We start from the raw sequence: 22070 nt of genomic DNA on the forward strand, positions 1-22070 counted from the left end.
AAAAAGATTTTTCCATTAGAAATTTGTCAAGATTTTTAAGGGAATGTTGAAAGAACTTACATGTTGCATGGCGTCCAGGTGACGTAGATCTCCGTAATACCGCTTGGAGATACACGTCGCCCCATCCTTCGTCCGGTGAACATCACTGAACCATCGGGGCCACTAGTGTAGGAGCTGGAGATCTTCAAACGATGCTGGAGACCCTCCATGATGCCCGAATCGAAGAAATCAAACATCCGGGCTAATTAAGAGGAATATTTGGTTATTTTTCTGCCTGTCCATTGCTCTGAATTCATTTTGAAAAAAATAAAACTTTTACTCACCAGACCATGGTTGTCGTCGATACCGTAGCTTCTTGCCATTCCTCCGGATAAGCTTCGGCACGGGCACATCTGAGGATCTCTTGTTGGCAGAATGGTTGTGATTCTCCGTGGTGTTGAGATGGCTATTTACGTGCTTCTCCAGGGCAACCTGATAAGAATAAAGAATAATTTCACATAAATATCATACATCTCACTTGCCACGAAGTACATCCACTCACTCTCGAGCCAAATCTCTGTCCACATCCATCGAAGATGCATTTAAATGGCTTGGGGCCACCGTGGGAGAGCACATGCCCCTCAAGCCACCGTCTCGAGCACGATTGCCTCGAGTGGACTTTACATCCTGCCCAGAGGCATGAGAAGGGCACCGTTTGCGGTGTCACGTGCTGCGTCTGCAGATGGTCCAGCAATTTCGAGCTTGAATCAAATCGCGCTGTACATTGGTCCCAGTAGCAAACCCCCACAATCCTCCCGTCGGACTTCCGTGCACCCTTGGGCAGAAGCTCCCCATTTTGCGGTGGGAAACGAATGGTCTTCGGTTGCGACAGAATCGGACTCTTGGCACACTCAGGTAGATTCGCCGAAAGGAGATCAGTGTCGATGCGCGGGGATTTGAGTGGTGGCTTCGCAATGGGTTTCGGCTCCTCATCATCGAGATCGGGGAAAGTTTTCTTTTGAATATTCTCCAGCACCAAGGAGATGGGGGATGGCAGTACGGCTGGTCTCTCGGGGGTCTGTGTTGGCAGTGTTGGTGAACGAAGATCAGCTGTTGTTGTTGTGGCATCCACATGCGGAACAACGGGCGTCGTGGCGTCCACATTGACCGTAACCGGAGACATTTTGGGTGGTGCCTCCGTGATCGTGGGCGCGGCGGTAACTGTTGCTGCCTGGGGCATCTTGGAGCTTGGGAAACTGGCTGGGAAGCCAGAAGCTGGAATGTTTGGCACAACGGGTGGTGCCTGGTTGTATTGGTAGCATGACGCCTGACTCTGGTGATGCTGCGTCTGCTGCAGGAGTGTACTGAAGCTGGGCAGAAGATTTGTGGCAGTGGTCTGTATCTGGTTGAGGTTGGAGTATTGCGATGATATCACCGTTGGCAGTGTGGCATTCAGGAGGATCCCCTGTGGTGTTGTCATGAAGACTGGCGATGCAAATCCGTTGGCGGGGAACTGTGCTGCCGATGAGGGTGTCTTTGTGAGTGGCACGAGTGTTGACTTCCCGCTCTCATCAATGGATGTCAGTGTGCCGGTATTGCTGGTGGCCAGCTTGAGAACAGTCGCCCCATTAAGGAAGTACTGCCCCGGGTGGGTGCCATTGATTCGTGCCAGGTGCCCACCATTCATCAGGAGATTCGTCGTGGTGCCTTTGGTCAGGATATTTGGTATTTGCACGAAGTTCGACACCACGGGCACCTGAAACACGGGATTCACCTTCTGTGCTGCCTTTGATGGCGACAGCACAGCCTCCGCGTGAATTTGACCCGCTGTGGAGGGTGTCGATTGTGCTAGAGATGATGTTGTGTGTGTGGCACCAGGAGGAAGCCTGATGGCCGTCAGGACAACAGTTGGTTGATGATTCAGCTGCTCTATGGGTTTCTTCTCAGTCGGCACCCTTGGAGCAATGGTCACGGGACGCTTAGGCGGTGTTACTGGCAATTTATTGAAAATTGCCACCTTCTTGGGCCCCGCAACACCTCCTGCTGGCACCTGCTTCGTCTTCCTCTCGCTCTTCTTCCGCGCCTCCTGACTCCGTGTCTCCACTTTGGCCTTGGGGAATTCCCGAGATCGTATAACGAGGTTCGTGAGATCCTTCTTTGTCGTCACCACGGGCTTCATTTGCGTCTTGAAGTACCCCGTGATCTTTGTCTGTGGCGGCGTTACCTCTTCGACCAGCTTCGCATTCGGCGTTGAGGTCTTCTTCTCCGCCAGACGTATCCTCTTTGGCGTGTCCAGCATCTTTATCACCCCGTCCGTTCGCTTGAGGTTGTTGTTGCTTGTCGTGCTGTTGTTGTTGTTGCTTGATGTGCTGGATGCGCTGGCGGGAGTAATGGGTGATGGTAGAGAACTACTCCATGGCCACTGATGTGGGGTAATCTGTGACGTCGTCGATGGTGTGGATTGCCCCTGCCTTGGTGCCATTGTGGCGCTATGAAGCTCCTCCAGGGAGGCTGAACTGTACGGCGATCCCGGATCGGACGTATCACTTGATGTTGTGCTGGAGTCTGTGCAACTCAGGGCAGCCACACCACTGGAAGGAAATAAATTAAATTGAATATTAGGAAAATGATTAAACATTTTTCAAGAATTTTATGAATGATTTTGAGCCTTGTTAAGCTTCTTACGGCCACCGCAGTCTTAGTAGTGGCTTTGCTTGTTTCAATAAAATGGCAGAGTTTTTTTTTAAAACAAAATCTGAAATGATTAAATGACATAATTAAAAGATTCGGACCGGAATATTCCAGGAAATACATGCAGAGATGATCCGGAATCCACACAACACAATATTCCACAAACATTTTACTTTCTTTTATTTACAACAGCAAACATCAAAAGTGCGTGATTTATAATTTTGCAATCACCCTGAATTTGAGAATAAGGCCGCAATTTTATAAGCCATGAAAGATCTCGAGGATGACCAAATGAGCTCACTTTCATTGTTGATGTTTTCTGTTATAACACCAACCATTCTTTCAAAGTAGATGAACTAAAACTGCATCTAAGGTTGTAGACTTTTGATGGAAATTCTTACAGGTGCCACCTCTCAAATAAAACACCTTTAACATCTCACGCACAATTTTGCAAATGCACCCACAATTTTATGCACTGCGCCCAAGGAGATGCCACCCCCATCTCCCGGCGCCCGTAAATTTGCATTCTAATTGATTTGTCGCAGGTGAGATGTATCCGCGGACAAAGAGTGTGCCCGTGTAACTTTTCCAACACCTTTCCGGCTATCTTTTATAACAATACAGTGGCCAGGAGAACAGCACGACTAGCCAGCAAAACAAAAAGATGCATCCAATTTGCGGTCTGGTCAATGCCCGTACAGAGGAAAGCAAGAGTGGACCAGCGCGAGAGGAAGCGCGAGAGGAGCTGGAACGGAGTCTGGCGCATCCAGTCTGTGCACAACATCAGTCATCCCAACTGCGCAGTACCGTCATGCGCTAATCCAGCATAAATACACACCACAAGAGATTCCTTATATACTCTTCTTTATTTTTTTCCTTCCATCAGCACTTTTGCTTCTGCACTCAATGAGGGAAGCAGCAATACCCCCAACATGTGATCCCAAGAGATTCCCGGAAACACCCCAAAACTGTCTCGCCTATTGGACTTATATTCCCCTAAACTCGTCTCTTTTGGGAAACCATAGAATTTTGGGTAAATCCTTTCTAGCTCCCTGACCATGTGATGGAGATTGTGGGGCAAGAGAGAGCGAGAGAGAGAAGTGAAGAAAGCTCAACGGCACAGGTAAATTGTGACCTTGGATTCCCGTCCAATGACCGATGTCTGCTGAAACACAGCCAGACGGAGATTCTGTAATTCTGTGAGAGAACACTACATCCCATACCATCACAGCGGCACAACCAACAGATTCACGATCAGATGAATCCGTGCAAGAGCTGCAAGGTATTGCAAAATGTACCTCAGTGTTGTACACCGCCAAATTAATTTCTTTTCTTTAGATTATTCTTTCAATTCTTGTGAAAAATGCATTGATTTATTTTGCCCCGAGTTTTTAGCTTTTAAAAATCTGAATTTTGGGGCTGATAAAAGCTTCCAAAAGCTTCTGTAACACAAAATATAGGTAGTATGTAAAAGAAACATTCATTTCTGTTAAGTTTTTCTAAGTATTAACTTGTTAAGAATTTAATAAAAATCAATGATTCATTTAACCCCAGATGTGCTCCAATCTCACTAAAGTTCGTAAAGTATTCCCCCTCTTATTGATGAATATCGAAAGAGTTTCAAACTAATAAACTCCACCTTCACTGTACGTACACCATCTGACTTCACAATCTCCCCCTTGATCTCACAACACACTACTCCAACAAGAATGTTCTGCATCTTCCACTTTTGGCTCATTCTATTGCCTCCACACCGGGGTTGATGGTGAAGAAGAATCATACATCCAAAGCCGCTTTGTCGGCACGAAATCTCAACAGCAGAAATTGAAAAGCTTGCACTCTTGGTGATAGAGGAGGGATTAAAGTGGAGCAACGAAGAGAATTTTTCACATATATAAAGTATAACTACATACATAATAAAGGAAAGATTTTCTGGCGTTAAAGAAAAGAAAAAAAGGTTCAATCTGAAGATGAAGAGGAAATGACCGAAAAGAAAGACTTTATGGATCTTTAAGCGATAGTTCAGGCCGATTGTTGACTTCCTCTCGTCATGGTAACACAGGCGATGGAAAAACTTCACGTGCCTTTCAATTTTCCTTCCACATGAGCGAAAATTCGGTGAAAATTCTTGTCTATTGAAGTCTGTCTGATTTTCTCGAAGACGAGGGATTTCTATATCATTTAAGGAATTACCCAACAAAGCATTCTAGTCCACTGGAGCGTCATTTTGTGGGATGAGAATTAAAGAGAATATCTTGTCCAGCCCCACCCCCGAAAACACGATGTTTTTCTTTTGGGATGCCATATTCATGGAAAAACATTTAATCTCACTCCACCCCCTCCCTTTTCTATGGTAGGGAATGTATCAAAACTTCTCAAGTATTTACTAAAGCATACCGCGTGTCTTCGCAGCTAATCAAATTGAATGTGTCTGGCGGTGAATCTCGCCGATCGGGACACCATTTAGATAATTAGATACACAAGAAGTTGTTCCATTTGCCCCAACACCGGGAGCTCTTCTGGGCTTTTATGAGCACACACACGCAGAATAAACTTTCGTCGCTCGAATACCTCAGAAAGGGGTGAATAACTTCAGAGACGAGGATTCTTTGAAGGGCAGGGGTGGTGGCTGGGAGGTTCAGCTTCCCATTGCGATGGGAATCACCTCATGAATATTACAACTTAGAAGGAAGGAGTGTGTGTGTCACTTGAGAATTCTAAATTAGAATTTGGATGTTAGCACTACTTGATGAGGGAGGTTCTCTCAAAAGGTGAGGCTTTCAGCATAAGAGATGGAATTGTGTAAGCAAAGAGCTTTCAATATCCTGTGGAAAGGGCTTTAGGGGGGAGCTTGTAGAATTTAACTGAATTTTTTTTCGTGGTTGGTAAGATTTAGGAGATTTAAGCAAATATAGTGTGGTGCGAAAGCACAATTTTAACTCATAAAACAAATGAATATTTAATGAAATAGAAAATTGCTTGGGAAATAATTAAAAATTTGAAAAGAATTTAAAGAAAATATCAATGAAAGTAATAAATTTTTGGGAAATTTTGTTAAGAGAACGTTTTCAAAATTTTATAAAGTATTTTACTCTTAAATACTTCATTTTTAATTCTCTGTAAAAATCTTCTTTACCCTCCAATAAATATTAAAGAAAATGTTCGATTCAGCTAGAGCTTCAAGTAATATTCAATTATATTCTTTCAATAAATTGATTTTCTTCTGCGAATCCTTACTTTAATGAATCTATCACCAAGACGAAATTTCTCTTAAAGATCTCTTATAAGATATTCTTTTCACGAATTTCCCAAGAACCGCCAGTTGCTTTTTTTTCTTCTATTTTTAAGTGAAATGAAAATTAAATTCCAATAAAGTTCTAGCGCTTCTTTTGGAGAACTCAACGATAAACCATAATTGCTTTAGGGGCTCCCGCGGAAGAAGCGCGGCATTTAGTCTTTAATTCAATTTCCCAATAAATGGACGGTAATTGAGGCAAACAAGACAAGTTTCCCTCAACGAAGAATGATTTCAAAAAACCCCCCGAGAGGATTCTTTTGAAGTTCAAGCACATCCAAGTCAAAGGGGCCAAGTGCCTAATTTGGAGCCACTCAGTCGCCTCTTTGCCTCTTTGCAAAATTTCCGCGCGCATCAGGAAGGAAATTCACAAACTTTCTGGCTGTTGTGCGTAGATAGTTGGGGTATGGGGATGGGGTGTGTGTGTTTAGCCAGACGTGCAGTGACAAGGAATATAAAAATATTTTTATTATTGATTCCCAACACGTTTCCATTAATCTCACCCAACTATGCGAGTGCAATTTAGCGCGGGCTCTATCGTTGCAGGCACCGAGAGCATCATCGTCGTAAATCCGCGTGTAAAACTGTTTCCTTGTTCGATTACGCTCATAAATATCATTTATTCATTCATATCATGCAAGAGTGGCTTGTCTGGTGCTGAACTCTATGGAGTGCCAATACATCATGCTCCTCCTCTATTTACTCTATACACACCACCAGTCTCGTATTTATTAATACTGCCACCGTATTTTATCATTTCCAACCCTCTCTTCGCACACTAACCCCCACGCCTTTTTAATGCTTACAATCCCCCCGAAAGCTCGATATATATATTTCCTCCTTCTCATTTCCCACCACAAAATTGACCTTCGTCCCACCGTCAACGTGAAATGCTGTGTGTGAAATGGAGTGCCACTTTCATAGCCTCGGACTTCCTGTGTGTTCCTTTCTCTTAGGTACCTACCTAACTGATAAATCAACCCTTCTTCTTGTGGTCACGAGGATACAACATTTATCCCCCTTCGCACATATACTCTCAAACTTCCCATCGATATTAATTGCCTCTCCCTCACATCTCAATCTACACCCGTCGAAAGAATCCCGAGGGATGATACCAAAGTAAACAACTAAGAGGAATATATCAGTCCTTCAATAAAACATGCCAGGGACTATCCACAAAATTGACACCCCCGCCACCCAAGGGAAAATGGACTCGCACACACACAGGAAAGTCGTCATGAGAGTGAATTTCTTACATACAAAACACTCAAATGCACTTCCCCTTTGTGCACTTCCTGATGCACTCCCGCGTGGGCGACGTCCAACTTTCCCGTTCAGCCACACTGTTCAAGCACAAATAAATCAATACGTCAGACCGTACAAAAGCGTGTGTGCTCCATTCCCAGAATTTAAAGTGCATTCCACATTGGAAATTGGCGATGCAATTGAAAATATACACACATTTTGTGGCACATGTCCAATGTCGATTTTCCCATGAGTGTGAAAGCATATGCAGAGGCCTAACAATGGTTTTGTTGAGAATTTAAGGAAAATGAAAGCATATTGAGATTTCTTTTTAATCGTCTCTTTATATTTTTCAAGGAAATAAAGTTTTTCTTTCGAAAATTTGAATGATTTTCTAAAAATTAGATTTGGATAAATCAGATTGAGATAACTACCTATTTAATGATACTGCGAGCCTTTTAAATTGCACAAAATAATTTTAACAAATTTTCTGTTTACTCTATTTCAAACATAAAGGTATCAAACCACCCTAACGAATTAATAAAGTATAACAAACCTTTGTTTTTCCACCTCATTGTAAAATATATTATTTGCAGTTTCCACGAAGCGCCCTGTGAGCGTGCAGCCTGCCTGGTGTATGCAGATGAGCTTCAGCAAACAATTCCGTCAACTTATAAATTAATCATTATACAAATTCATTGTTCAATTCATTTAAAAAGTTGACTTTTTATCGCGAACAACGAGAGTTCTGCACGTGTGAGAGTTGCGGGTATTTCACGTGCAAATTGATGTTTGCATTGACATTGGCTCTGTGGTTGCATTATATCGTGCAGAATGCATTCAACAACAATAAATTAGTGATGTATGCATTTGAAGGGAGAGGGCTGTCTGCATATCATCACTCAAATCATCACGGTACATCACCAATCTCAATGTGTTTAGCACATATAGTAGCATTACATTTTCCCATTTACGGCATTTTAACCATTTTGGCGTGATAAATAATATTTTGGTGAGATTGAATTTCAATTTTCATTTCCCGAATTCCAGACATCACTTTATGCCCGCCCGCCGCTCGTCCATTTCACTTGTGCAAGCAAAGAGCAAATCTCCCCAATTGATCGCTCATGGGATGCGTAATTACCCCCCACAAAACTCCATTTCTGCCCATTTGGCTTCTGATTTGCTGTATAATTCTATTTTGTGGCATTGGAAGATTCAAATTGGGCGACCACAGGAGTGTCGTGGAAGGCAGCAAAAAAGCACCCGCCAGAGAGGCGGATGAGGATGAAAATTGACTTGGTTGCCATTAAGATTACCAACTCTTGATTTTTAATTTTCTCACTTTAATGATGCGCTCCGTGAGGAAATTATCCATTTTCCTGTTTAATTTCGGCGTGAATCACTTTTCATCTGTTCGTGCCTCAACTTCGTCAGATGCGGCAAATGAAATTCCTGGAAGACACTTCTTCTTCTTCACTCAAACAGCCATCTCACCTCCATCGCTACATCGTGTTCATTTTGTGGTCATGGTTCGTTTTATTTATTTTTTTTGTTACTCTTTACTTTTCTCGTGGTCAGAATATGGTCCACGATTGACCTCAAAGTCTCTTAAATGGGGAATAAATTCCAGAGAGTGTCTTCATTGTGTACAACCCGAAAAAAAACCTCGCAAGAGCGCTTTTTTATTTAAGGCCGGATTTTGAGCACATTCGCACCGTCATTCCCAAAAACCCCGACATTCCTGGAATAGCTGAAGCTTGTGCGAAAATTACCAATATGAGAAACTCCTCGAGCACAGGAAGAATAATTATGATATATTGCATACAATGTTGGGGCCCATACTCCTAAAATACTACATACCTACATATATTTTGCTATATATTATTTGCGCCAAACATTCGCGTGATGAGGCCCCCCAAAAAAAGCCATGGTGCGATGCAGTTGGGAAATATTGTTGGAATTCACGGAAATTTTCTCGAGCGGGGAGTTATTTGCTCGAATTGCTACAAGTTTAGCATATATAGTGAATTTACCTACAATTAAATGTAATTTAATATCCGGCATGATTAATATATTCACGGAAATTCTTTTAATGAGATGCCGTAATTCTCAAGAAGTTGGATGAGTCCGATGAGTCTTTTGTGACACGTTTTTTTTTGTTTATCCACGAGATCCGTAACCTCCGTAACAATTTAACGTTATTCAGGTGTTTTTTGCTAAGAGAAAAAATTTAGTTTAGGATTTCGAAAATTCCCCACAGATAAAATAGAAAATTCTTTAAAAGAAATTCCCAGAGAAAAATGCCAAAAATAGAGAGAAAAAAGAACGTAATAGAGAGAGAAAAATTGTACGCTACACACCATTTTCCCATGAATTGCAGGAAAATCCAGGCTAAGAGTGTCGACAGTGTTTCATGTTAACACCACCGCGATTAGTATTCATGAAAAACCTCCGCACAGTCAAATGAGCACCGAAAGACAGAGAGGGAATTAATTGAGATAGCAGCATAAGATTGTGCCATTCACATTAAATAAAAAAAAAGAACCGGAGGAATCTATCGTAAATAATGGGGCATTATGGTGAAAAACATGAGGGGTGGTAGCTGAATGGATGTGCTGCTGAATGAAATGCATGCGAGGTGCATAAATTTGTTACCATCCACCAAGCACTTCGTGATTGCAGAAAAGTTGAAATTCTCTGTTTTTTTTCGTTGCACCTCTTCTTCAATTGCGCGATGATGGAAGTGACAGCAGGAGTCTCTCCAGAACTTCCTTTTTTTTGCTCTCTATGTATGCATTTGAACACATCCCGTGAGGAGAACCCATCCGATAATCATAATCGCCAAGAGAATTGATGACTCTGCACGATAGCTGGGGCTCCAGCTCACATGTGAGGTGAGCGCGCGATCATGAATGGGGAGACGCCATGGAGCAGAATAAGAAGTTTCTTCCTCGTCAAGTGCATCCATCTCTGAAGAGTAGTCCCCCCCCTCGACACTCTTTGGGAGCCCCCGCACGCGAACCCCCTCGGTTCGGTGTGGTAGCACAAAGAGTAATTTTTATTACATTCAGCAGTGACAAAAGTCGCCATTTTCGCAAGCGATGCAAAATAATGCAATAAAGAGAATGAAGGTCGTCGAACTAGCACTCTATTTTATAGGCATCGTTCTCTACATTTTAAACAAACAACCTCCCGTTCTTGCCTTTTTATTATTATTTATTTTCAGCTCCACTTCTCTGTTTTGCTGGGTCTTGCCCCGTGTTAGTTGTTCTTTATTTCAAAGACATGTTAAAAAGACTTGTGATGGTGCAATTTTCAAAGACAAATTAAGGTCTTTTTGTCTTCTTTTTACATAAATAAGTTGTTTTTTTTGTAGGAACTACATTAGATTTATTAGATTAAATATACAATTTGGTTATATTTTACCCGGCGCCTCCACTTTGACTACATTTAATAGAAATTATCAATAAATTACAATGGAGACGCCTGGTGGTACTTGGCGCCTCCACGACATTATTATCACAAAATTTCTAAATCTATATAAGACAGATTAACCTAACAATCTAACAAGTGTATCTATGTTTAAATTTTTAACACTTTTTCAGCATTCAAGACTCAAAAGCTTCAAGAAATCAAATAACTTCGTGCATCCTATAAAGAGGGAATTTATTAACTCTCAACTCTTAAATCTGTAAAACTTTACTATCTATATTGTCTACAAAACTTTTCCAAAAGAGTTGCTGGAGAAGTCAGCAATTTGTACGAAATCCATTAATTTTTTTTTTACTATACAGATAAACAAAAAAGTTTAAGCATAAAAAGTCCAATTGGGGAATTTATATAGAAGAAGCAATAAATGCATGAAATAAACACAAATTACGTATTCTTATTCATTTCTTTTATTGCACCCATCTGTATAATCTTGGTTATTTTGAATTCCTACACAAAAACAACGAGAAGACAAAATAAGAAAAAAGTAAAATCGCTCAGCAGCACAAAAGTGAAACAAATTAGGAATAATTTACGATGCAACTCGGAGAAATTTGCATTCGCCGTGAAAAACGAATTAGATGGAGGAAAACGTTCCAAGGTAAAATTTGCACAAATGTGTTGTTTGCACGAAGACATACCACGAAAAATGCGGGGGTGGATGTTCTATTCTTTAATTAAAATGTACATTTTGGGGAGTTTTTGGCGCGACTCCACATGGCGCCCACGAAAAGTGGAAATTCTCCACATGAGTGCACTTTATTGTATATTTTCTCCCAGCAAAAATGGCAAATTGTGCTGAGATTGCACGCCGGAAGTGCTGTGTTGTCATCATTCTTTTTATTCTTCCATCGACCCTGTCTTTAAGTCTTTTTTTTTCTTTTTTGGGAACGCGTCTAACATAACAATGTAGTGTCAAAGTGCAGGATATTTCTGGCTTTTTTTTGAGTACTCTTGAGGACGTTAACGGCAACACGGCGAGCACGTGCCATTGGGGAATCGTATAGAGCATAATTTTGTATTTTATGCTGCCGCACCCGCGAAAGGGATGGTCAGAGCAGTGACGCCTACGTACAACAAGACAAGAAGAACTATTCATGACTTTGTAAGCTTGAGTGAGTTTTTGGAATATTTTACAACATTTTAGAATCCCAAAATCTACGTTAATTGCGCTTTGTTACTTCTTTCTATTACCTTCAAACACCTTCTATAGCAATTATTTACACGCAACAACTCCTGAAGCAAACACCCCCTATTTCTTTGGTGGACAAAGACGAAAGAAAAAAACGTCTCAAGGATTCACTCAACAAGTCCCCACGCAAAAACACGACGGAGATTCTAATCAAATACCTTCCGCATGGGAGCAATTCGAGGTATTTAATACACATGAAGGAAACATTCCCGTAGATGCCTTTCATCTCCCACTTCCATGGTCCGTGAAGATTTAAATCTCAAAATGCTAAATGCACCTGTTTTGCGCGCGAATTAAGCGCTCCATGCATGCGCATTGGGCTTCCGTTGCATTCACACAGGGGAGATTTAAATCTAAATTTAAATCTATTTCAAATCTCTGCGTGCATCTTTCTCACACAAAGTTGCAAATCCCCCCAAGGTGGAGTGTCTCATAAGAATATTGTGGCACCATTCATCAAAAGCAGAATGATTGTCATTAGATAAGGAAGATGAAAAGGAAGAAAGTTGAGAAGTCTTTGAATTTTAGAAATGCATGGCGGGAAAATTAAAGCATTGCATTTGCGCCAAGACAAGATGTAATAAAATATAGTGCAAGTGTTGAAAATCTAAACAAGGACATTAAAAGGTTCCGTCTCTTGTATCTGTCATTCATTCAAAAATTTACAGTATCATTCAAGATTCTAATAAATCGTAATTCATCAAAGAATTAGAAAGACCTTTGTAATGCAAAATCATATTTTAATTTTTCACCTGATATTTTCACCTGTCAAATCTCATCCACTGTCCTAATCAGTCCTGTCATCGAACATGTTTAAACAAAAAACCTCCACAGCAGCATCTTTCATCTCCTTTTCCTTGATTTTTTTTTCAAGTAAAACTTTTTCTTTTACCACGAAAGATTAATTAGGAAGCTACAAACGTGAGAAGCAATAGAGAGCTTTTCAGTGCTTTAATCCTCATTCTTTACCACACAATGGTTAGCATTGTTTGGAGAGATCGCAATCTTCCAGTGCTGAGTCGAGACTTTTCTTCTCTTATTTTTTTATTCATCGCTCTTTTAATTTTATACAGAAGAAGCCACATCGCTTTGCGATTTTGGTGGTGCACGAGTGTGTGTTGGTAAATTTATTTAAAATAAGCACATTCTGAAAGTCATCGAAATTATAAAAGGCGAGTTTGGCCAGTCAGAATTGTTGGTGTAGGTCGTGGCTATATAGGAATTTCGTTTCATTTGAAAACAACAATTTGCACAGTGAATGATGGCGAAAAAACCACATGCGCGCGACACACAGACGCGACGTAAATTCGCGACTTTTTCCCCATTCTCCATGCCTTTTTAGTCTCCGCAATGGGATTTCTGTTTTTTTATTTGTATTTGCAATTGTGTGTTCTGCAACTGATGTATCAGATTCATCATTGACATTTCACGGTGGAATAGGTTTGATTTTTTTCAATTTTCATGCACTCCCGAGTACTGTCCAAATTGACTGCAGATGGTATGCAAAATTTGCACTATGCGGAAGGACAAATGGTGGTGGTGAGATAAGAGGATGAAAAAAAAGCAGTACAAGCTCTGACAGTTTGTTATCATATTTCAAATCATTAAATCAATTTTCCCAGCAGTTTTTTTTTCATTTTTATTTGTATTTCTATTTGGTGTGAAGCATTTCGGTAGGTCCTTTTGGCAGTTATATCTTTCAGTGGCATTGACAGTAGTTATTTGACAGTACATTTAATTTTGACAAGTACCTACTAGACATGAAATTAACCATCTCACGGATGCAGTGGGTCTCGTGAGTTGGCGTGAAAGAAGAAGAAGACAAACCCACGAAACAGGCGAGCTTCTTCACCTCTCACATCGACGAATGGGAGTTTAATGAACTTTTTATTGTACACATGACTCCACATAGCACATAGTATGTGGTAAATGGGAGACACACCATATATAACATCGGTATCCCCTTTGCTTTTATGTATGTATCTCCTTCTCTGTCTCACTCCTATTCAACGAGCAGACACTTCATGCATATATAAAGCATTTAATTTTAGCCTACATTATTGTATGAGTGAAACAGAGAGAGGGAGTAGGAAGAAACTCCTCTGGGATGACTGTTGTGAGACAGGGATGAAATGTAGAATCGCCCCATTTCATTCTCTACTCTCGCATTGTGCGTATTTTTGTACTAATAGGATTTCTCCATGGAATTTTGCACCCTGTCTCCGTCCTTGTCTCACCAAATATTGATGTCAACGCATCGCTGAAAGTGGGGGAGGTGAACTTTTACTGCTCTGCTTTTTTTTTCTACAACACACTCCTTAAATTCACAATATCAATTCACTCTCGCCATCATACGCATGTATTACGTTATTTTCTCATATATTCAATTGAATATCCATATAGGAGCGCGCCAAACGACGCGTGACATCTATGTCACGTAATAATGTGTGACGTCGCCTCCACTCAATCTCCCCCACACGTCATTCAGCGACTCAATGATGAAGTCTTTTCTCACTAAATAGCACCCATGTAGCTCCCGGGAAGCATGCTTGGAGTACTATTCTTGGAAATTCGCAAGCACTTGGTGGAATATAATATTGTATAATATGTGGTGGTGTCAAAATAAACTGGCATATTTTGACGTTCCATCTTCTTTCTCTCTCCTATTTGTCTTCTTTAACATTGTGATTTCTCTCTCTTGAACTTGTTGTCAACTATAGAGAGACCACCAACTTTCTGGACTTGTTAGAAAATCTTAAAGTTTAAATTGAAAAAGTTAAATGATTAACGTTAGAAGAATTTTTTAATTTGACATTAAAAAATTTGACAGAACTTCATTTGACATAACTATTTTTGATAGAACATTTATTGACAGCTTGATTCATTCAAATTTTGAGAAACAGACAATTTGAAATTCAAATTTATAAATCGTTTTATAAGATCACAAATTCAAATGTTGTAAAGCAAGAAGCCAGAAGAGCATGAGAGACAAGATTTTGTGTAATATGATAGGAGACTTAACACTTTTTTTCACTTTAAAATGCAAATCCGAAATAAAACCCAACTTTTGTTGGGTGTGTGCAAAAATCAAATTCACAAACTTTCTCGAAATTACATCGAGGAACTTTTGCCTCGAAGTATATGCAATGCATTAGACTTGCTAGACTTCAACAAAATCTCCTGGGGACAAATGGAAGAAGAAAAGTCAATCCTGTGTGGAATGGAGTAATGGGCAAAGTTGCCGAAGAGAATTTATCTCATATTAAAATGAAAAGCGAATTTTTGGGCGAAATACTCTTAGAGAATTATTCATGAGATTCCGCTTTTTTGGAGGGTTGCATGCGTACCCAAAATCCACATGGCGGCATGAGGTGCCCCAGCGTATTGAATTAGAGAGGTTACCCACAGTGTGGCCCCAATCAATACGTGTATGTTGTGTATATGTATGTCCTCCCGCTGACAAACGGTGGGGAAGAAGGATCCATGGAGACACAGAGATTGACTTATTTGCATACAGAATACTCTCACGCAAGGAGAATGAGAAGGAATAGGATGGTACGTCTCAAGAGCATCACGGGAGATTGACACACACACCACACGAGAATAGATTGGAAGTGACTCACCAGAGTGCTTTGTCACGAGGTGGCTTGGATGGAATCATCCGCGAATCTAAACCCTATCACACATGCCACGGGGTTTCCGTAATCCCAATTCCCTGTTTTCGCAATTAGGCACGGATTACGCACTGATCCCACCGAGGGGCAATAAACTAATGAGGCAGAAGACAAATTCTGGCATAGCTCACTCTATCGGTTGCCCCATTGGTCTTCCTGAGTCTACCCCCTGGCAATGATTTCGTCTCCCTGGGAGATTTCGTTTCTTCCCAATCTTCCCTGTGCTTCGTGTATTTGGTATTGAGAGTGTTTTTGTGCCTCCAGCTCGACGCATGGAGCCAACATGAAATGAGAATTTATTTCCATTCTTCCATCTAAATTTATTCATAGAAATTTCTTTCATCGATTTTGCTGTGAGTGAAAGCATTTCGTCTATGTCCACAAGCACATAATGTGGACGTTAAATAACTGTCAACTTTTAAAAAAATCAGTGCTGTCAATTTTTTGACATTTAATTGGGAAACTGTCATATTTTCTGTCATAAAAAAAACCTATGTGATGGCCTAGTGCTGCAAAAAGTTGATAAGGTTCAATTTCCATTAAAACATGGAATTGACAGAACTATTATCTATGACATTTAGTAATTTTGTCTTCTATAATGATAAAAAAAATTAAAATATGACCAAGGAGTTGAAAAATTAATTTAAATCTAAAAAGAAAAAAATATATGGCGATTAAACAATTTCTTAATCAAAAATGGCTGTAGTAGATAAGGAGTTGTGAGAATATTTTACAAGCGTTAATGGAATTAAATTCAATTTGATAAAGACACTCCAATTTTAACTCCCTCTTAAGCTAATCACTCAATAATCTCATAATTAAATTACTGATTTAAGTACCTGCGGGAAGATATTTTAAGCGAGTATACCGCGAAAGAAATTACCCAGAAAGGTTTGAAAAATAATTTAGTATATAGGGTAGTTTTGCAGAAGAGCTCAGTCACTTTTGTGATTTATGAACTTGCTAACGCCAGCGAGAAAATGTAGTTCGTGCGGCCATTGCCGGAAATTGCGGGGAAACTCTCAGACGCGCCAAACAAACACAACTCATTCAATTGTGGTTCGATTTATATAATGGGGCCCATCCTCATCCGTCTGTGCGTCTTGGAAGAAGTAAAACGATACAACCAGATGATTTGTGCCATGTCATTGACCAACAAATTCTGCTGACAAGAGCGTCGCAAGGGGCTCCGTGTGCTTGTGCGAGAGGGGTGGTTGTTGCGAAGTGTTGTGACGACGCTTTTGCAGGACAATGAAAAATATATGTATATCCCTCGGACGAATCCTCATTATTTTCCTGATCCCCCTCACACGCTATTGGCACGCATACACCCATAGAGAGAGGTTTACCCACCCATGGTGAAATGCGAGAAAACATGATTTCCACCCCTTGTGCGAACCTTTTCCACCCTTATCTGATTACTTTGAACACGTTTTATTGGTTTTGCCATATTGGGGTGAGTGTGTGCGTGGGGCAAATGCACCACAACCCCATGGATAAATGCAGCCAGATTGGGAAAAAGCAATGCCCAGAAAGGGTGATTTTCAAATTTATCTCCTCTTATGCAAATCACCCATCACACAGACTCTCATCCCTTTTGGCTTATACAATACTCCTCACACAGGGGTGCGTGTCCGATTCTCTTGTCCCATCATTCCATATCCAAACTATATACAGGATGCACGGAAAGTTTGCAAAACGGAATATTCATCTACTACATATCTCTAACGCACACAGGAAGAACGATAAGGGGGATGTTCAAGAGGGCAAATCGAGAGGACTCTTGAGTGTGTGCCAAAAATTGTAAATTTCGCATTAGAAGGGTTGTCAATTGAGCGCAAGAGTAAATTGATGATTGAGTGAATGTTTCCAGTTAATAAAATTGGAACTTTTCGCATTTGCATTTTACTTGAGGAGAAAGACTCTTCCCCACACACACACATAACTAATGGGGTGCGATTTTGCCTTGGATTTTACAATGCATGAATGCGGATTGAGAATTTGCAAATTCTACACACAGAGCAGAAGAGCGATAAGACTTAAATTGCCTGTGAAGAAATTGCTTGAAGAATGTTTAGAAAACAAGCTCCTAAAAGATGTTTATTATTTTCAAAGATCTTTGTCATTATTTTTTGGGAAATTTGTGGAATTTATTCTTTTTCTTTTCAGAATAAGAAGTAAAATAGAGAATTCTTTTCTATTAATTTAATAGATTTTTTTTCTGATGATTCTGAGACAGTTCAATTAAAACGTTTTGTTAAAAACGAGTGTGAGAAAAGGTTTCTAAGACAAGCACATGTTGCCCCCCTTTATCATTAAACCAATCCGCCTTTCTTCTCACCCTCCAAAAGATTTTCCAATAAACAATGGCATTCCTCAGAATGGAATTTATTGAAGTTCTCTTATCATTAAGATTTTCACCCTCCAATAAACCCAGGAATCCCATTAAAGTCTTTCCGTGTTCCCGGTGAGATGGATTGTGGGTGAATGACACAATTTCTTCCTTTAGGGGAATTCAAGAGAATGTATACGCGCTCAAATAACCTTTCCGCAATAATTTTCCCCCCATCTAAAAAGTGAGTGTTAATATTCACATGGAAGTTAGCTTTTTCCCTGATAAATGCTCTACTTTTTGCTTTTAGGTTTATGAAGCAGGAAAATGCACAAGGAAGTCCACATGAGAACGGATCTGAACCCTCATATAGCGATAAGGTTAGCCCGATAAGCGTGCAGGTGTTCTCAGAATATATAGTACAAGTGTGGCAATATATGTACGAACATATTGTATGTAAGTATATATGAAACTCCATTCAAAAATATACAACAAATATTGCATACATGTGTGCATGAGGGGGCGACACAAACTCCCATTCATTTCCGGATTTTACTGCCCCAATTATTGCGAAATGGAGGAGGTATAAAAAAACAACAAAGCGAGGAGAGAGTCAAACACTTCATTACAGGTGTGAATAATTGGGCAAATTTGTTTGCAATGTATAGGTACTGTCGATGGGACTTTTTCACGCACTTTATTACCCAGACTTTTCTGCACAACATCTCCCCCACTCGAATTTAATGAAATTTATGAAAATTTCCCCCCTCACCCAAAAAAGGGAAAATCAATTGTTTTTCACGTAAATCTCGGGAAAGAAAATTTGATTTAGGACAAAATAATTGACGTAAAGTGTGGCATATAGAATTAAGTCTTGAAAAATAGACAGAAAGAGAGGAGAAGAAAAGACAAGCAACACCTTCAAGGTGTTTTTCTCCATATCATGCGACTTAACACTACTATATGGAAGGCAAGGCCAGTCAATAGGGAACAAAAGAAGAAATTCATCCAATATTGATTAAATTACCATTTTCGTTTCTCCAATTTGATCCACACGAAAACGCATGAATTCTTCAGCGTGGTGTTTTCCCGTCGATATGGGGTACGCAGTTGTTGGGATATATTATATTGATTGGCATCAGACACGCATATTACCATATTTTATTGATGCACCTCACTTTCCTTTGCAATAACGGAGCACCTTTTTCACCCCTTTTTGCGACGACCCACCGCAATTCCACTCACAAAGCCGCGACACAGGCAACAAAGTCAAGCTAAAATGTGACTGCATTATGAACTTCATAGCAGGTCCCCCGCAACATATTTATGCACTCTGCACATGACTGCATTTAATTCACATCGCGATGTGCACACGAGGGCAGGGAATCAAATTGCAAATTGTACATATTATTGTTGGATTATTGTCAGTTTGTCTCTTCTCTTGCTCTATCTTATTCCACCTTTTTCATGTTTCCACGCATTCCCAGACAAGTGTTTATTTGAGAAATAAACCTCTTTGTGTGGTAAAGTTGGTAAAAATTTGTAGAAAAGGAATTTTATTAAAAATATTGAAAGAAATTCTTGAAGAATTAAAAGAAATTGATTGAAAATCAATGTCAATCGTTAGAAATTCAAAAAAGTAAAGTTAGCTTAGTACGTTAATTATTAAACGTTAGAAAGCTTTAAATATTAAATTTAATCCCTTTAGAGCTATTTAGAATTTTTATTTGAATAAACTCGAAACTTTTTGATATTGAAAGAACGTATCAATTCAAATGGATTATATAGTTACATATTTAATCGGAATGTACATACATATCTCAATTTACTATTAAACATTTACCAACTTCACCGCAATTTTTTCTCACAGTACAGTATAATAATTTTCCGATGACACGAGCAAGAAAATGAAACCATCCCCGTGAAATGCTGCGGATCAAATTAAAATATCACCACGTACTGAAGACAAAACCCGTCGATGAGCCATAAAATGGGGCGCATTGTCAGTAAATTGTCTCAAAAAGCCAATGCCCGTGTGTCAGATGTTTTCTCCCCAGCAATGGATAGAACGAAGACACATGCAAGAGAATTTTGACGGGCTTGCGATGGTAAAAAGACAAGAACGTGTTTTTCACTTTGTCTCAACAGAGTGTTTCCCCTTGTCATGGAAGGTGTGTGTGAGATAAATAAAATTAAAATTGAGTGCCTGTGTAGTTTCCATTGCACATTGGAGAGACTTTTTTTTTATCTATACACAACAACACTATACGCAAGACCACTCATCACCAGCTGGTTGGGCATGAGGTGTACGAGGGGAGCCCACCACCAGAGAAGGTGAGCTCAACGAACCGCACCTGTCTCCGCATCAACATCTCCTCTCTACGAGACCTCTCTTCCTTTGAAGCAAATTGCAAGAAAATCCAGCGACCTATTCATTATTTCTTGTTGGCCGAGGAGAATGGCCTCACTTGGTTGTGAGGATTTCAAAATATTATTATACACACCACTCACGCTCATTTTCTAGCATATCTCTTCCATTCCCATGGAAATGCATAAAACAACATAAATGCATGAAGATGAGCATTTCCGGAAAGGGCACGAGTCCCGTTGTCCAGAATTCTTTTGCATTTTGCACGCATGTTTTTTTTTCAACACTTTTCAATCCCCCGTGAGTTTTCAAAAAAAAAATCTATAACGGTTTTCTTTTGAATAATTTTGACATTACTTATTGCGACAGAACACGTAGTTTGACATTAGAGATAATTAAATGTCAAAATTAAAAAAATATATAAATAAAATTTAAATAATTTCCTCCGTTGAATTTCTTTCTATAGCTATTACATTTAACAAAACTCTGCCATATATATTACTTGCCACTCTTGCCAAGTTAAATGTCCCGTGAAGTATTCTCGTGGAAACTTCTTTGCTTTGATTGCCCCCAAGAAGTACTCCCCAAAACGATGAACTTTCGCTCGGGACTTACCTGAAAATAAACATTAGAACATACAATTAGTGAAAGTTGTTTTCTCACAACAATGGGTGCTGTAATTGGCCTGTGAGGGGTGTAATTGTAAATTGTATTAATTTAGGGCCAACTGTGGGCAGACATACTACCACACCGGGAGTATACTACCCCGGAAGGAGCTACACCGCGAAAGGGCTAAATGCTAATTTATTCTTATACCCCCAGCATCGATTTGTCCTTTTTGGCAAAAAGGAAAAACCGCACTCACACACATTTTCCGGTGTGTGTGCGGAGGAAAGTGAGAAAAGCATTCCACACGTTACAGTGTTGATGAAAATTATTAATTCAATTTTAATTTGTAAATGCCACGATGTAAACACACACGAGCCCTTTGAAATTTCCGCAGTTTGTATATTTGCTTGCCCTCCCCGGAAAAGTCCCCTTCACACTGTGTGAGAGAGTTAAAAATTAATTATTTAATTCTCGCGACATTCACATCGTCTCTCTGCGTCGATATAGAACAAAGTTGCGATAAAATGCGACAGACATGGAATTTTTAGCACCATCCAAATTAAAACTAACTATTATGCTCAAATTATTGCCAACAACCGGGAAACCCTCCAAGATTTCTTTTTTAATAAAATAACATAGCAATAAAATCCACCAGCCAAAGAACCATTTAATGGCTCTCAGGCAATGTCTGTGTAATTCTAAAGTGGCTAAAGAGAGCCACTGAAATAAATCACAGGAAATGCCGGTCAAAATGTGTAATGAAAGACTTTTTCTACCACTCCGAGAGTTTATTCTTCGTCTGTTGGTTTTGCTCGATTTTTCATGGCGAGGATTCATGGAGCAAATTAACACCTTACAGTGCGATACATTTGTACAGCAAAACACGTGGAATAGAAGAGAATAATTTGAAGATTAGATGATTTTAACGACTAACATAGAAAAAAAATCTAATTTTCTTCTTTGCTGTTCAGATTTTACCAATTTCCTAATTTTCTGTATGCTCAGCTCAATAAACCAGAAATAAATTTCAAATTTTGCATTAGGAATGTGCCACACTGTACCTAAAGGTATAGCAAAAAAAAGAAATATTAAAAAGATGTTAATTAGGGACTTGTGACTTGCGAATTTAATCTCCAGAGACAAAGTTATTTTTGTCTGGTTCGCACCTCATGCGCCCCTCCCCACACTGCTGT

General features: G+C 39.9%; 1 protein-coding gene across 2 annotated transcripts in view; it reads right to left on the reverse strand.

Annotated features, from left to right (window-relative positions):
• Window positions 1-22070, reverse strand: part of LOC129787075 (zinc finger protein jing homolog) — an 84479-nt gene that overhangs the window by 5839 nt on the left and 56570 nt on the right. For both annotated transcript variants that reach the window (XR_008750188.1, XM_055822384.1), the window contains exons 2-4: window positions 542-2570; window positions 324-471; window positions 61-241 (exon numbers count right to left, since the gene is read on the reverse strand). Coding sequence is in view for 1 of the 2 variants with exons in the window: in XM_055822384.1 (XP_055678359.1) it covers window positions 61-241; window positions 324-471; window positions 542-2570 (2358 nt within the window). In the remaining variant the exon portion in view is untranslated. The remainder of the gene's footprint in view (window positions 1-60; window positions 242-323; window positions 472-541; window positions 2571-22070) is intronic.

Source organism: Lutzomyia longipalpis, chromosome 1 (assembly GCF_024334085.1).
Source record: "Lutzomyia longipalpis isolate SR_M1_2022 chromosome 1, ASM2433408v1".
Classification (NCBI taxonomy): Eukaryota; Metazoa; Arthropoda; class Insecta; order Diptera; family Psychodidae; genus Lutzomyia; species Lutzomyia longipalpis.